Source organism: Mytilus edulis, chromosome 4 (genome assembly GCF_963676685.1).
Source record: "Mytilus edulis chromosome 4, xbMytEdul2.2, whole genome shotgun sequence".
NCBI classification, from domain to species: Eukaryota; Metazoa; Mollusca; class Bivalvia; order Mytilida; family Mytilidae; genus Mytilus; species Mytilus edulis.
This window is the reverse complement of record NC_092347.1, coordinates 39,345,055-39,359,148: the sequence shown is the minus strand read 5'-3', so window position 1 is coordinate 39,359,148 and position 14,094 is coordinate 39,345,055. Positions and strand designations below refer to the sequence as shown.

At 32.3% G+C, this 14,094-nt stretch overlaps 1 protein-coding gene across 1 annotated transcript; it reads right to left on the bottom strand.

Annotated features, from left to right (window-relative positions):
- Positions 1 to 2,259: 2,259 nt before the first annotated feature.
- LOC139519670 (hybrid signal transduction histidine kinase D-like) lies at positions 2,260 to 13,871 on the bottom strand. Its single transcript, XM_071311884.1, has 3 exons — positions 13,660 to 13,871; positions 4,859 to 5,231; positions 2,260 to 3,916 (listed from the first exon to the last, which is right to left on the bottom strand). Exons 1-3 carry the CDS (start codon positions 13,816 to 13,818, stop codon positions 2,889 to 2,891), a joined length of 1,560 nt encoding a protein of 519 aa, XP_071167985.1. The 5' UTR covers positions 13,819 to 13,871; the 3' UTR covers positions 2,260 to 2,888.
- Positions 13,872 to 14,094: the final 223 nt, after the last annotated feature.

Genomic DNA, 14,094 nt, shown 5'->3' with positions numbered 1-14,094 from the left:
ACTTTCACCAATTGCTCAAATTGAACTCGTTTTGCATAAAAGCTAGGATTTCGTAGAGACTTTAACTAAACAATTTGTCTCTTTTTTCATATCATTTCATTATTCACCTTTTCAAACATGGGTAAATACTCATAACAATACACAAAACGGTCACATCAAATATCAAAAGACGAAGTCTTCACTCTCAAGCGAAAAAAAGTAAAATTTACGGAAACGTTGCATGTGACGTTTTCAAAAAATGAAAAATTAAAATGTGCAATAAACATTCATTTAATAAAAAATATATATAATAAGCACGGACTTTTTCGTTGAATTGTTAAAAAGAATTAAAAGAAAATAAACCAAATTCATTTTTTCGGATGTATATTATTCATTTCAGTAAAACCTCATCTGACCCAAAAAGCAAGCCCCTTTGGTAGCCAGGTGGTTCGGTACTGCGATATTAACTCATTCTGTTTTAGTTTCACTTTAATTTCTTTCATAATGTTTTTATCTCGAGCATACCTAGATATTGACGCTAGGTTAAGCAGGAAATATCGACATACTTTGACATATTATAAAAAATAAGATGTGGTACATGTATGATTGTCAATAATAGACCGATTGACATATAGAACATCACGTAACTAAATGTTCTATACAATGGTTACGTTGTGTAGGCAGTATATTGTAAATGTATTTTTATGGTATACGTGTCCTCTATCGACCTATAATGATATTTCTCGTGTAGAAACATACATTTTTATGATATTATTAGCGCTAAGTTTACCATTAATTACCTATTTATCAACTAGAACAAGTCATATCATAATATATATTCATATCGAAATTTGATCTAATAATGATTATCACAAGACACCTTATATTAATATGTGTGGATATCTATAGAATCCTTATTTTTAGCATGCTTTTTAAATGTTAAATTGCAAGTTTAGACTATATTGCATGTGGTGTTTTTTCTTTCCTTTTTCTAGTTTGTTTTTACAATTTATTGTGAAATTAATGACAAAGTTGATGTCGATATCAATTACGCATATCGTGTACATGTTACTAGTACAACTAACTGGTTTACACGGATAAATTGTAATAAAAAAAGCATGCAAAGACTTATCAATATGAAATTAACCAAGTGGTCAATCTATTTCATATCAATTTTTCAAACAGTTTTCATAAATTGTAAAAAGACGGGGAAGACAGCAACATACTGATGATGAGACAGATTGTCTGTTCTAGTAAGCGATTGAAATAGTTTTTTGGGTATGAAAGACCGATCGTCTGCTCTGGGAAATTGCTAAAATCTGTCAATTGAGTAGAGAATTCAAAGGTTCAAGACTTAGATTGATTCAATAAACGATGTTTCCAACAAAATTATATTCATAATTTCATAATATACAATTGTTAGTGTCCTTGCATGTGATAAATTGTGAACGGAAAAAAAATCAATCATAAAACGATTGAAAAGTTATGTATATGAGGCAGTAACACGACGACAAACAAAAAAACCAAAGACATTTCAATGTCGATATTAAGTTACGGTGTTCAAGAATAGGAAAGTGTCAATACTATATGGAAAGCTCTAAATCGCCAGCGGAGTCTAAAAGAAAGGACTGCAGATTTTAGAAACTAGCAGAGTTTGTAATGTGCTATCGTCATTTACCAAAGCGAAGGCCCCCATATATATTTGTTTTTCGTGTTTTTTTGTTGTCATATTTTTTAAAGTGTTCTTGGTCTTATCCATAAGACATTACAATAAATTTAGTTTTTGAACTTTGACTATTCACCATCTTTTATATTTTTTCGGGCGAACAAAAAAAAAATTAAAAAAATTCGTGAAGCAAACGACGGATTTGCACCGGCACTATGGAAGCAATGCATCACACGTGTACTTTAAGAGGAAAAAAAGTAGTATCACATTATCCCTGGTTTATTTAGGTTGGCTTTATGTGTGTCAATGCCACCCGAGGCAGGTGCAGGAAGTCAACTTAGGAGCGCTGTGATTGGATGTAAGGGTACAACTCTTTTAAAAAAAAATTAACTATGAATAACTGTAGTGTGTATATTTACAATTTCATAGAAACACTATTTTGAGAATTGTTCGAAAAGACTTCCAAAATTATACTATTTAACTTTAATGTCTAAAACAGAAACATAACTGTTTTATTATAAAAGGTGGTAAATTTAGAAAATACTAGTATTGTCGCCTATGGAAGAATAAATACTACCGTTTTCCCTACAGGCAAATGACAAAAAAAAAATACGTAACCGGTAAAATATATTTATTATATTCCATGGTTTCAGGCATCGTGTCATAAATTACACAAAAAGAAAGCAAAAAAGTAAAACAGATTGATGGCGAGGTTGATGTTTTGCTCTAGTTCGTGATAACCTATTGTTACTATTTTGTCTTTTGATATTAATCCAAAATGATTTTAAAAGACAGATTTAGTACTGCATTCATGACCTCGTACGGCATTCATCCCCTTCTTGACCGATCATTGTGTCCTAGTAAGTTAAAATATTTGGCACATTGTAATAAAAAATTAACACTCATCACTTAATGCATGTCCCAGATATCTAATGACAACATATATCCCCAATGTTATTTTTACCTGTCACCTTGTATACTTAATGAACAAAACATGTAGATTGTTAAAACAGTATTTTGTTGTGGAAATGCAAAAAATATGTGTAATTTGCGATTCATTATTTCCATGAATTTTCATGTTTTTTTCATCAATTTTAAAATAAAAATTAATAAATATCTAACAATACAGGTTTATTTAGCTCATGCGTGCTAAATTTGCTACAAGTTCCATGGGGGTATGGCTTGTTGAAAACAACTCAAAATGGGTTGATACAATCCACATAAAAATCTGCATATAACTTGATTACAGTCCATCACACCAGCAGTGGTCACTTGGGCAGTTGTCTGGGTTTGAATTACACGTGATTGTACACCATCTATCCATTGATTGATCCCCAAACGATGTCATGCTGTGACATTTCATTTGTTGCTCATGCGCATATTGAGCATTGTTTTGTCTGTTGTTTTGTTTAGGCGGGCATGTGCACGAGCAAACGGCTGCCGGACATACTCCCGTGGGACATAAAACAGAACACCATTCGTCAAACGGTCTATTGTTATTCCACAGGGGCACAGCTTTACACACAGGGCGAATAAATCCATCACATTCAATCATCCCAGATTCCATAGCCGTATCCATTGGCAACGATGATACATATTGCAATACCATAGCTGTAATTTGATTTTTAGAATCCAACATTTTATCATACGACACTTGTTTCGAAATTGGTGAATGTTGGTTAAAGCCTTTACGTTGTGTCTGATGATTGTTTCTGTACTCTTGAGGTGAATTTTCCCTCTGATACACATATATTTTATTTTGAGACGTACCTGACCTACGACCAGTATTTGAACTCCTTTGAGTGTTTGAGTTCCTTTGTTGGTAATTATTAGAATTTTGAACGTTTGAGTTCTTTGGCTGGTAATTATTAGAACGGTAATTATTAGAACTCTGAGCGTTTGATCTCGTTGGTTGGTAGTTATTAGAACTCTGAGCGTTTGATCTCGTTGGCTGGTAGTTATTAGAAGTTTGAGCATTTGAGCTCGTTGGCAAGTAATTATTAGAATACGAATCCACTGGTGGTTCCATAACAGATGCATCGTAAACCCTTTGAACAGGTTGTTTCGGTGCAGATGTAGTTTTTGAAGGGCTATGAATAACATTCATTTTAGGACCTGTTTTGCTAATAAAAACACCTCTTTGTCCTGGTCGATTTAGAGGTAGTACATTGGCTCGACTGCCTATTGAGACATCCGCACAGTTTATAAAATGTTCCTGGGGTCCACATCCAAAACATTCACCGCCATGACCATTGCTCCCCTTGTTCTGAGCTGCAAAAAAAACCCAACAAAGTTATACAAATAATCAAACTAAATGTGATCAAAATGACTCGCTTTTTTTGTATGATGAGTTTTACCATCAAAAGTAGTTTCATTTCAAATCAGATAAAAATGTGGAACACGTTATATTATTGTATAATTTTTATAGAAAATAATTTTGAGGTAAAACGATAAGAGAAAATAACATACCAATATATAAACTGAATACTATTCACAAGTATGATCTTGATTTGGTTGAGTAGTTTCTATGAAGACCCATTCAGTACAGAACAGGTATAACCAAAGTCCTTTCTACTAAACCGTTAACAAAGATTTTTGCAAAATATAATTCTTAAATTAATTAACATTGACTATTATGATTCCTTACATCCATCCACTCCTATGAACTTTGCTGGAAAGTTGTCTCATTGGCAACCATACCACATCTCTTTATTTTCATATGCAAACATGCAGTACATGTGTATGTCTAAGTGACAGCTATTTACAATTCTTCTCCATGTTAATTTTATTGCCGTCTTACTTTAAACTTACATTTTGTTACTGAAGCAAGCTTTCAATCTTGTCTTATATTTGAATACATCACAAATATGAAAGGAATTTATTGTCTTTCAAATGATTCAATCTAAATTTATCGACAAATAAAAAAGAAGATGTGGTATGAATGCCAATGGGACAACTCTCCACAAGAGACCAAATGAATCAGAAATTAACAACTATAGGCCACCGTACTGCCTTTAACAATGAACAATACCCATACAGCATATTCAGCTATAAAATGTATTTAACAATTCAAACTAGAAAACTAAGGGCCCAATTTATGTAAAAAAATAAACGAAAAACAAATATGTAACACATCAACAAATGACAACCTCTGAATTAACAAGACATGTCTTAACAAAAATTGTATTATTAGACATTAAAAAATCTGCGTACCTGCTCGCCATTTCCACTGTAAGACACACTGTGAACAACTCAATCCTGGAGGCAGCGATAGCTGAAACTCCATAAATAAGTTAGAATCTGGTGAGTCTATAACATATCGTTTTCCGTGACCCATAATATTCAAAACATTTCTATTTAAACATTCCTGAGTTACAGCCCTTGATGGATTATTGTTAGGGCAGAGTCGGAATTCGTAGTACCCTTTATGATTGCTCGTTAATTCTACTGTCACGTTTATGATCTGCCCTGTGGCATAATGCCGCGCTATAGTTCCTGTGGCATATTTACCACCTGCTTCATTATTTCTTGGACTTATCCAAGGGTCACCACAAGGGCCACATCGACCACCATCATCCATCATTTTCTGAAGAAGAAAAAAGAAAAATTATTCAAAATTATTCAGCAATGAGTATTTGTTTTCCTTTCCCCAAGGTGATAGGAACATTTAGTTCAAAATATTGTTGATTTTTTTTTAGTTTTTTTTTTTCAAAATGGAAACTTTACACTATCGGGATTCGGTTCCATTCCCTTGTTAAGATCGGTTTACCCGTTTTCGATATTCGCTGGATAGTACCTAATATCGAATTTCAAAAATGATACTCGACTGATCGGTTTTCTATTATGACATTGTCCCTTTTATCCTCCGGAAACTGATTATCTATTAAATACACATCGGATAATTAATAGTAATTTCTTTCGATGAAAGTTAAATATAAAAAGAAGATGTGGTATGATTGCCAAATATGTTTCGTGTGTTAGTGTTTTAAAATTGTTGATTAAAATGTCTCCGAAATTTTCCATTTAGAAATAGTAACGGAGTTACGAGATTATCATATATACCATTGTGAGCTACAAACATGAGCAGCTTTTCTAGGTCTACACTTTTGGAAAAATTTGTCTTAGCCATTCCCAAAATATCGGTATAAAGTCGTTTTTTTGGACTACAAACGAACTCGTCGCACCCTGAAATGACCATCAGTGAATGACCTCTGAGACCTCTAATCATCATGCATCTACCAACCGGTGACACCTCTTCTCTGCATCTAGATAGATGTATGGAATCGGCCTAGTTGTGACAAATACCATCACGATTATACAATGTGACTTGTGTTTGATCTGGTTTGACTTTTGTTATCATTTATATTCAATATGTGTTCATTAAATTAATGATTATGAGACTGTTTTGTTAATTAGCACACGTAGAAATGAGCTATTAATCATGGTATATATTTTCCTGGACAATTAATCAATTCAAAATAATTCTTTAAATAAATATCCGGTCAATTAATTTATACAACGACCTACAACGTTAACAAACATAACATTATTGTGGTGAAGGTAGTTAGAAATCAAATGTGTACTTTTGGTTTCCCTAAACTACTTTTATTTTATTTTTTTGATATCGCCTTGTGAAAATTTCAAATATCACATACAGAATTGATTGGTAAATACCCTTGATTCCAATCGTCTTTCCGTCTTTTTTGTGTGTGACGTTATTTGACGTCTTTGTGCGTTTGTCAGGCACAAAATCTACGCCAGTAGGTCGAAAAGGGACATCCGATACTTTCCTTATGGTTGCTTTAGTTACTGTTTTTAAATGAACAATTGATATATTTCTTTTGACAGGGTTGAATTTGGTAGGTATGTTATATTTCCTATTTTGCAAATTGGTAATTTCAAAATATATCTATAACATCTTTGAATATCCAATTTGCAAAATAGGATATATAACACGTAAGAATAAAGACGGGTGTTTGAACAATGTCTAGAAGTTACAATTACTTTATCATATTATGACACTTGGATTTAGTTAGCCCTAAGCTGGTTCTCGGCTGACTACTACTTCTCATAGAGTGTAGTGTAATACAAGCAGATTCCAGTTTAAGTTAGCCCATAAAACGAAATCAGAACTTATATTAAAATTGTAACACGTCGTGTATATTTGCTTGTCCACCGGATTGTTCCTGATCCATAATGCATTGTTGCTTATTTTGTAGATATTTAAGCGAGGGAGAGTACTGGAATTTCGCTTTGTGAAACCAATCTGTACTCGAGAAGTAATTCTTCACCGTGCTGAGGTGTGGTTGACATCCTTTTTTTTAATATTCCCTGGTGTTTCCTGACACATGAGAGCAAAGATATATGTACCATAACAAAAATATCATTCTTCTAAAGCATAGTCAGTTGCAGTTATTTTTTAACTGAATACAAATGCCGTTGCAAACGCTGTGTAATTATTGTTGGTTGGTGTTTTCTCTACGTTTAATGGCACACATTTCAAGAAGATGATATCTTATCAATTTAATTAGCAAGATTTTTAGTATGATTTTTTTTAACCTAATGTCATCAATTGCATATATTAACATTGTAAATAATATTACCAATGCAAATGCAGGTAATGAATTAAACAATTTGAACAGAATATAAATAAACTTTATTAATTAATAAAGAAGAATGCTAATTTGGCATACAAATGCAGCCCTGTTATATAATAAATGCAAAACATGCTTCATTCATTTCACGTTCCAAATAAAACATAGATAGCTAAAGTAAATACAATGACCTATTATGATAATTCCTCTCTTCGCATTGCACAAACTTGTCGCTGGGAAGGGCCCGGATACCAGGTTAGAAGAGATGGTTGTACGCAAGTGCCAAATTTAACATACATTTAAAAAATCTGCATGGTAAATGTGTTTTACGGTAGCTATTGCAACTTTTTTTTTGTGGACAAATACAGATATTACAAACTGTTAGAAGACAAATTTATGATATTACCAGTTACTTTATTTTCTTCTTTTCTCTCATGATTATACTTTATATGCTCTACTGCAAACGGTCCAAAAACAAACAAAAACTGATAATAGTTTACGTCTAAAACACCCAAATAGGAAACAGAATACATATACTGAATGTGTGGGATTTACTGTATCAATCACGTATAGGGATTAGAAAATTACAAAAGTTTATTGTTAAAATTGCCATTTTAGTTGGTTAGATGGTTCCAACAGAAATTTGGTTACGATTGGCATATTATTGGCTAGTTTCAGGCATGACCTGTGTTAACCTTATCTGAATGCAAGCCTCGATCGCGAAAAATCCAGACCCTTATAAATCAAAAATATCAAACAAAAAAGAATCGCTTAGAAAATAAATATCAATTTGGGTTTGATATCGTTTCGAGGTTTAAAGGTGGAGAATATACAAGCTTGTTCCTTGCAAATGCACATATAATGTTAACAGGAAGTGTGTAGCAAAACAAACATCGACAGCAACATTGAATATATTAAAATTGAAAACAATTATACCAATTAATTCATGCAACGATGTCAAATTTAATAGATGCATGTTTATTCATTGTTCAATTCTTGATAGTGTCTTAAAACAGTTGCAGTCTTTAAAGTGCATCGTCGTGCGAGCCATTTCGATGCAAACATCGAAGTTCATAACCTCGACAATCAAGCGAATGCTTCAGGAAAGTTCGGAGAACTAACAATTTTGCTTCGGTAATTAGCAAAACTCCTTTCTAGCCTATTTTTGAATTTCATCTACCCCCTACCCCTATTAAAATCAAATGGTAGCTCCCTTACAACTATTATAAATGAAGGGTTATAAAAGAGTACTACGTATATATCATTTTAAATCTTCAATATCCAATTCCTCGTCACATTCAAAACAAATTGACCATACATGTACCTTTTTTTAGTTGGCAAAATTTTACTGTAAAACATTTCGCTGTCTTTTTGGCAACGACCTTGACATCGTTCTAATCATACTCAATATAGAGATTTAATAAAAAATCTTATTCAAAAGATTCCTTCGGTTTTCTTTAGAAATAACACCATTAACATTAAAATATAGACAATAAAGCATGTACAATTATTGTAGTATCATGTACACGCGTAAAAAAATACAAATTTGTTTCTTGGTCGTTAATTATGATTGTCTTGTGTGGCTATTGACATACCTTTTAGGATATTTTTTTGTGGTAATATATATAATGGTGTCAAAGAAAAAAGAAAGTGTATACTAAATAAGTATGGATATGTTTAACAGGATGTCTAAAAAAAACACAATAAAATTTGTAAACAAATATATTATTGACATGCTATGCAGGTTATTTTTTACAATGGTATCTTAACACGGAAAATGCGGTTTATCCTTTACATATTTTTTTTTATACTTTCGCGTCTTAACAAAGAACAAATATAAAAACAAAATGAAAAACAAAAAGATTGTAAATAGAAAAAAATAAATCAAAAATAACATGCACTCAGTGAAATTTACAAATTACCGATAAAAGATGTTATTTTTTTTTATGTCAGAGTTTTTATTGTAAAGGATTCCTTCAGTCTTCTAGTCGACAGCAGAGTACAGAAAGAGAAAAAAAAAAGAAAAATTAAGAGGAACAACAAAGGTGTACGAACAAAAAAGAAACAGCGAAAACTTAAAGATTGAGGTTTGGTCGATGATTTAGCCTCGAGAATACATTTGAGGGATACCAGAACGTTCAGAAAATTGAGAATTTTCATTTTGCATGTCACACCTTTTCTTGTTTGGTCATGTGGCTCTTGTCATGTTGGTCATGGAAGTACACAAACAGTTATGTCATATTCGAGGGGAAAGGGCGACGGTTATGAAAATTGGAACCGAACCATTTCGGGACTTAAGATTTTGTTCGGTTTTGGTTGATGTTCGGTTCTATCAGGTTCACAACGCATACAATTTGATATGACAGGGCTGAAGAACATGTTTGGTATATACAGGTTTTCGGTTTATGCAGGATTCGTTGTAGCCAGGTTTCACTGTATATGAAACAGGTATTTCATAATGTTCAAACAACTCGTGTGGTGCTGTAAACTGTTTGTAGTGATAACTTCAGCTTCAACCCAAAATATGGATACACAGAATATGAAATTTCACAATTAGGAAGCTGTAATCTTCTCAGGGTTTTCCCCCAACCAGCACTCAATGTCAATATCTAGACGTAATTCATGTTATGAAATAGACTAACTATCTACCGTATCCTTATTTCGAGTTCAATGTGATAGATGTGTTTAACAAAGTCACCAAACTTTAAAGTATTTTGATAGAGGACATCATATATATACCGGAACGTACAGTAAAATGATAATGCTAACTTCTTTTCATTCAATGTACGAAGCTCCCTTATAAAGTCTACAAGAAGAGGAGCACAGTTGGTGTCTAGGGGGATGCCAAATGTTTGCTGAAATACATGTCCAACAAACTTAGCAATAAGTTGCCTATCACAAAATAAAGCACCTATATAACGAATCAAAGTGTTTTTTTCTTCTTCAAAGTATGATTTACTGCTCCCTTAATATATTTGAATCTACGTTGTCTGATTTAAACTCATAGAGTGTAGAAATCTCGCAGAGTGTAGAAATCTCGTAGAGTGTGGAAATCTCGTACTATAGTTGTATAAATGAATATACCATGATTCACGGCGCCCTTAGACTAGATAGTTTCACAAAAGTTCTGAAGGCTGGAGTTGGCTATGATTGTTGATTAAATAAATGTTAATAGTTTAGGAAGAGATTTTGTGGAGCATTAGGAAGACAACACTTTTTAACTATGACGTTGTTTGTATTGACACTTTATGTTATTTAGGGTACTGGTATCCCAAACAATAACCGATTGTCTGGTACTTTTTATGCGGAAAAGTTGTATTCTTACACTTGCAAATGAGGTTCTAAAGTACAAACCCTTTTTTGGACGTTTCGACCATGTTACATTTTGTCCAGGGTTGTTTAAGATAAATATAAAGATATAGTATTGGCTTACATCAAGCTGGGCTTTATTATCAAAGTCAACTAAACAACATAAGTTGAAAGAACAGTCCTCAGAGTAAATGATGACTAGTGTGCGCGAACCAACAACAATGAGTAATGACAAGTATAGAAAGTCAGTTCATCATTCTATTCAATTGATTGTAAGTCCATTTCGTATGAAACCAACATTTCTCTATTAAATGTTCTTCGTTGCTTGTTCTTTTACAAAAGCTACATTAAATTCTTATAGTTGAGTAAAAACTTATTGACACGACATTAAGTAGAAACAAAATAGAGATAAAAAAAAAATGATAGTTATGATTTATTTCAATACAAATGTAGATTTACCTTTATATGTTAACCTTGTATTGACACGACATGCGCGTGATAAAAACGGTTGCAATACGATAAAAAGTATTAACATTTCCGCGTGCCAAATGTTTTAGCCAATAGAAAATTACATTCAGTTTTTTTTTTAGTTTTTTAAATTTATTTTCAAGTTAAATTTCAATTTTGGTCAATTTGGTTGTTTTGGGGGTTGTTTTGGCTTATATTTTCACAAAATGTTTATGTCATTTAGAGTGCCGTGTGTGTTTCTATTTTCATTTTTTAGGGGTTGGAAGTGGTTGGAATAGAGATTTACATGATGTTAACCTTGTATTGATGACGGCATGCGCGTGGTACACAGTTTCCATACGATATAAATGTATTAACATTTCCGTGTGTGTATGTTTGAGCCAATAGCAAACACACTCAGTTTTTTAAATTTAGTTTTTGATGTCAAATTTCAATTTTGGCTGTTTTGGTTATTTAAGGGGTTCTTTTGGCTTCTATTTTTTTCTGTCACTGAGCGTCCCATGTGTGTTTTTATTTTCATTTTTGGGGGGATTGGGAAGTGGGTGCGGTGCGATAGTGTCTCATAAAATCAGCAGTTTTCATTAAGTTCGGTATCATATTTTTTAAGTTCATACATGTACAATCGTGTAACAAAATGTTGAACAAATCCTTGGACTTTTTTTTATTTATTGAAAAACGCAGTGCATATGAGTTAAATAAACATCCTCTCAAAATACTCGACATATAGCAACAGGCATTTGTCTCAGAAATATTTTTTCCTATATACCTTAATATTACACTATTAAGGTATATAAGGGGGGGGGGGGGTGTCTGAGACAAGTGCCTGTGCATATAGCCTCGCAAAAACACTCGACTTATGGTCTAACAAAAAAGCCACGAGTCTAAGTTCTTTGTACCGTAATTAGAGTGGACTATCATTGTACCGTAAGAGAGGACTATCATTGTACCGTAAGAATCATGGACTATCATTGTACCGTAATAGTGGACTATCATTGTACCGTAAGAGTGGACTATCATTGTACCATAAGAGTGGACTATACAACTTCGTTTGCACATTACACTAATAAAAATGAATTTGTATAGTTTAAACAATTTTAGATTATTTGTCAAATATGTAACGTTGATTTCTTGCTTGGGATATTATCTTTGAATACCGAAATGAACCAGAAAGTTTCCCATATTTTTTAAGATAAAGGATGTCTTGAACTCATCCCCTCAAAAAACCTCGTGGCATTAAAAGTGAAAAAAAGTCCTCTTATAGATTTGAATTTTCATTAACCTTTGATTTGTGGAATATTATAGTCATAAAACATAACAAAAATAAGTGAAAAAAGTCAGTGTTTGATTCATAAAAGATCAATATGAAAATAAGGAAATGGGAAAAGATAGTAAATGAGACAACTATCCACCAGGGGCCGGTTTCACGAAGCTATCCTAAGACATGACATAAGACATATCTTAGGACATGTCTTATGATCCTCTTATGACTATCCTAGGACATATCTCAGACCTCGTCTCGAAGCTGTCTTAGGATCATCTTAGTTAAGAAATCCTAAACCTGTCGCAAGTTCTTTAAATTTTCAAATAAAAATATGATCTACGGAAAAAAATCATGTAAATGTAGTATGTCTTACCATAAATTATTCTAAACGTATTGATTAATATAATGACATAATTTGCAAAATAAATATAAAAAAATAAAAGTAATTTATATATAAATTATCTTTAAACAATACATCAATATAAATATGAAATTTTCAATGCAAAATTAAGAAAAAAGAATATAAAATTAATACATTGTTTTGGTACAAGTGAGTTGAATTCAATTTCGACTTTATTGGTTATAAAAGGTTAAGAGATAAAATCGTGCAATTTTTATATCAATACATCGAATTTTCATTGTTGACAAATCCTGACAATCCGTCAATGTATATATGTTTTAAGCAGGAACAGGAGAATAGATAATTAGATAATAATAAGATATTTTTTTTCAAAATTAATATAAAAAAGGAGTGCAATTTATATAAATAAACGTATAACTATCCTAAGACCATCATAGGACACCTCTCGCGTTGTCCTAACTTTATGACCAACTTTAAGAGATGTCCTAATTTAGGACCGCTTTGTGAAACCAACTTAGGACTAAGATATGTCGTAAGGCCATCCTAAGACATGTCTTAGTCCTAAGACAGCTTCGTGAAACTGGGCCCAGAGTTCAAATGGAGTGGATATATGTAATTAATATATGTTCTTCAACAATGAAAAACTCACACCGTATAGTCGACTATAAAAGGTTCCAACATGAAAAATGTGAAACAATTAAAACTAAAAAAACTAAAAACCTAATTCATATAAAGAAAACTATTTTTAAAACACAAATATGACATTATGTTTATTTTTATATTTTTAGCTATTTTACAAGTGTACTGTCTTTATAATTACATAACATACGCGTACCGTGTGTATTTTTAGAGACAACTTAAATATCTATCATATTTGATATTCATAAAACCAAATAAAGTATGCCTAAAACTAAAAGAAAACGGATCAGTTATTTGCGGTTTATTTCAAAATAAAATATTGTTTAACAACACCATAAATTATAGTACCATGCAAATAAAAGTACAAAAAATCTAAACTTACCGCAAATCCGCCACAGTTTAATTCATTGTCGTTATAATTTTTAGGAGTTTTAAATCCATATCTCCACATAGAGGACCTCATTGGGGGTTCAATCATTCTGCCATGACCCCAGACTGTCCCAATACACAACAAAAACTGGACTAACGTTAGTTTATCCATAACTGTACGTGTGAACGGTGAACATGGAAGTGAATGATTTAGACATGTTATAGTCTATGATGTGTGACGGAGTCGTTACAGACAATGATTTTCTCATAAATCTGACAATTTAGGACCAATAAATAATAGTTGACCAGTTTTATTTTTAGAACGTACTATAGAATAGCGGAAAGGTTTCCCAAATGTATCTTGCGTACTCTTCCTCGTGTCAAGCCAATGTGTCATTGCATACGTTAATACCATACCAGTATAATACAAAAAAATAAGGGAATAGGT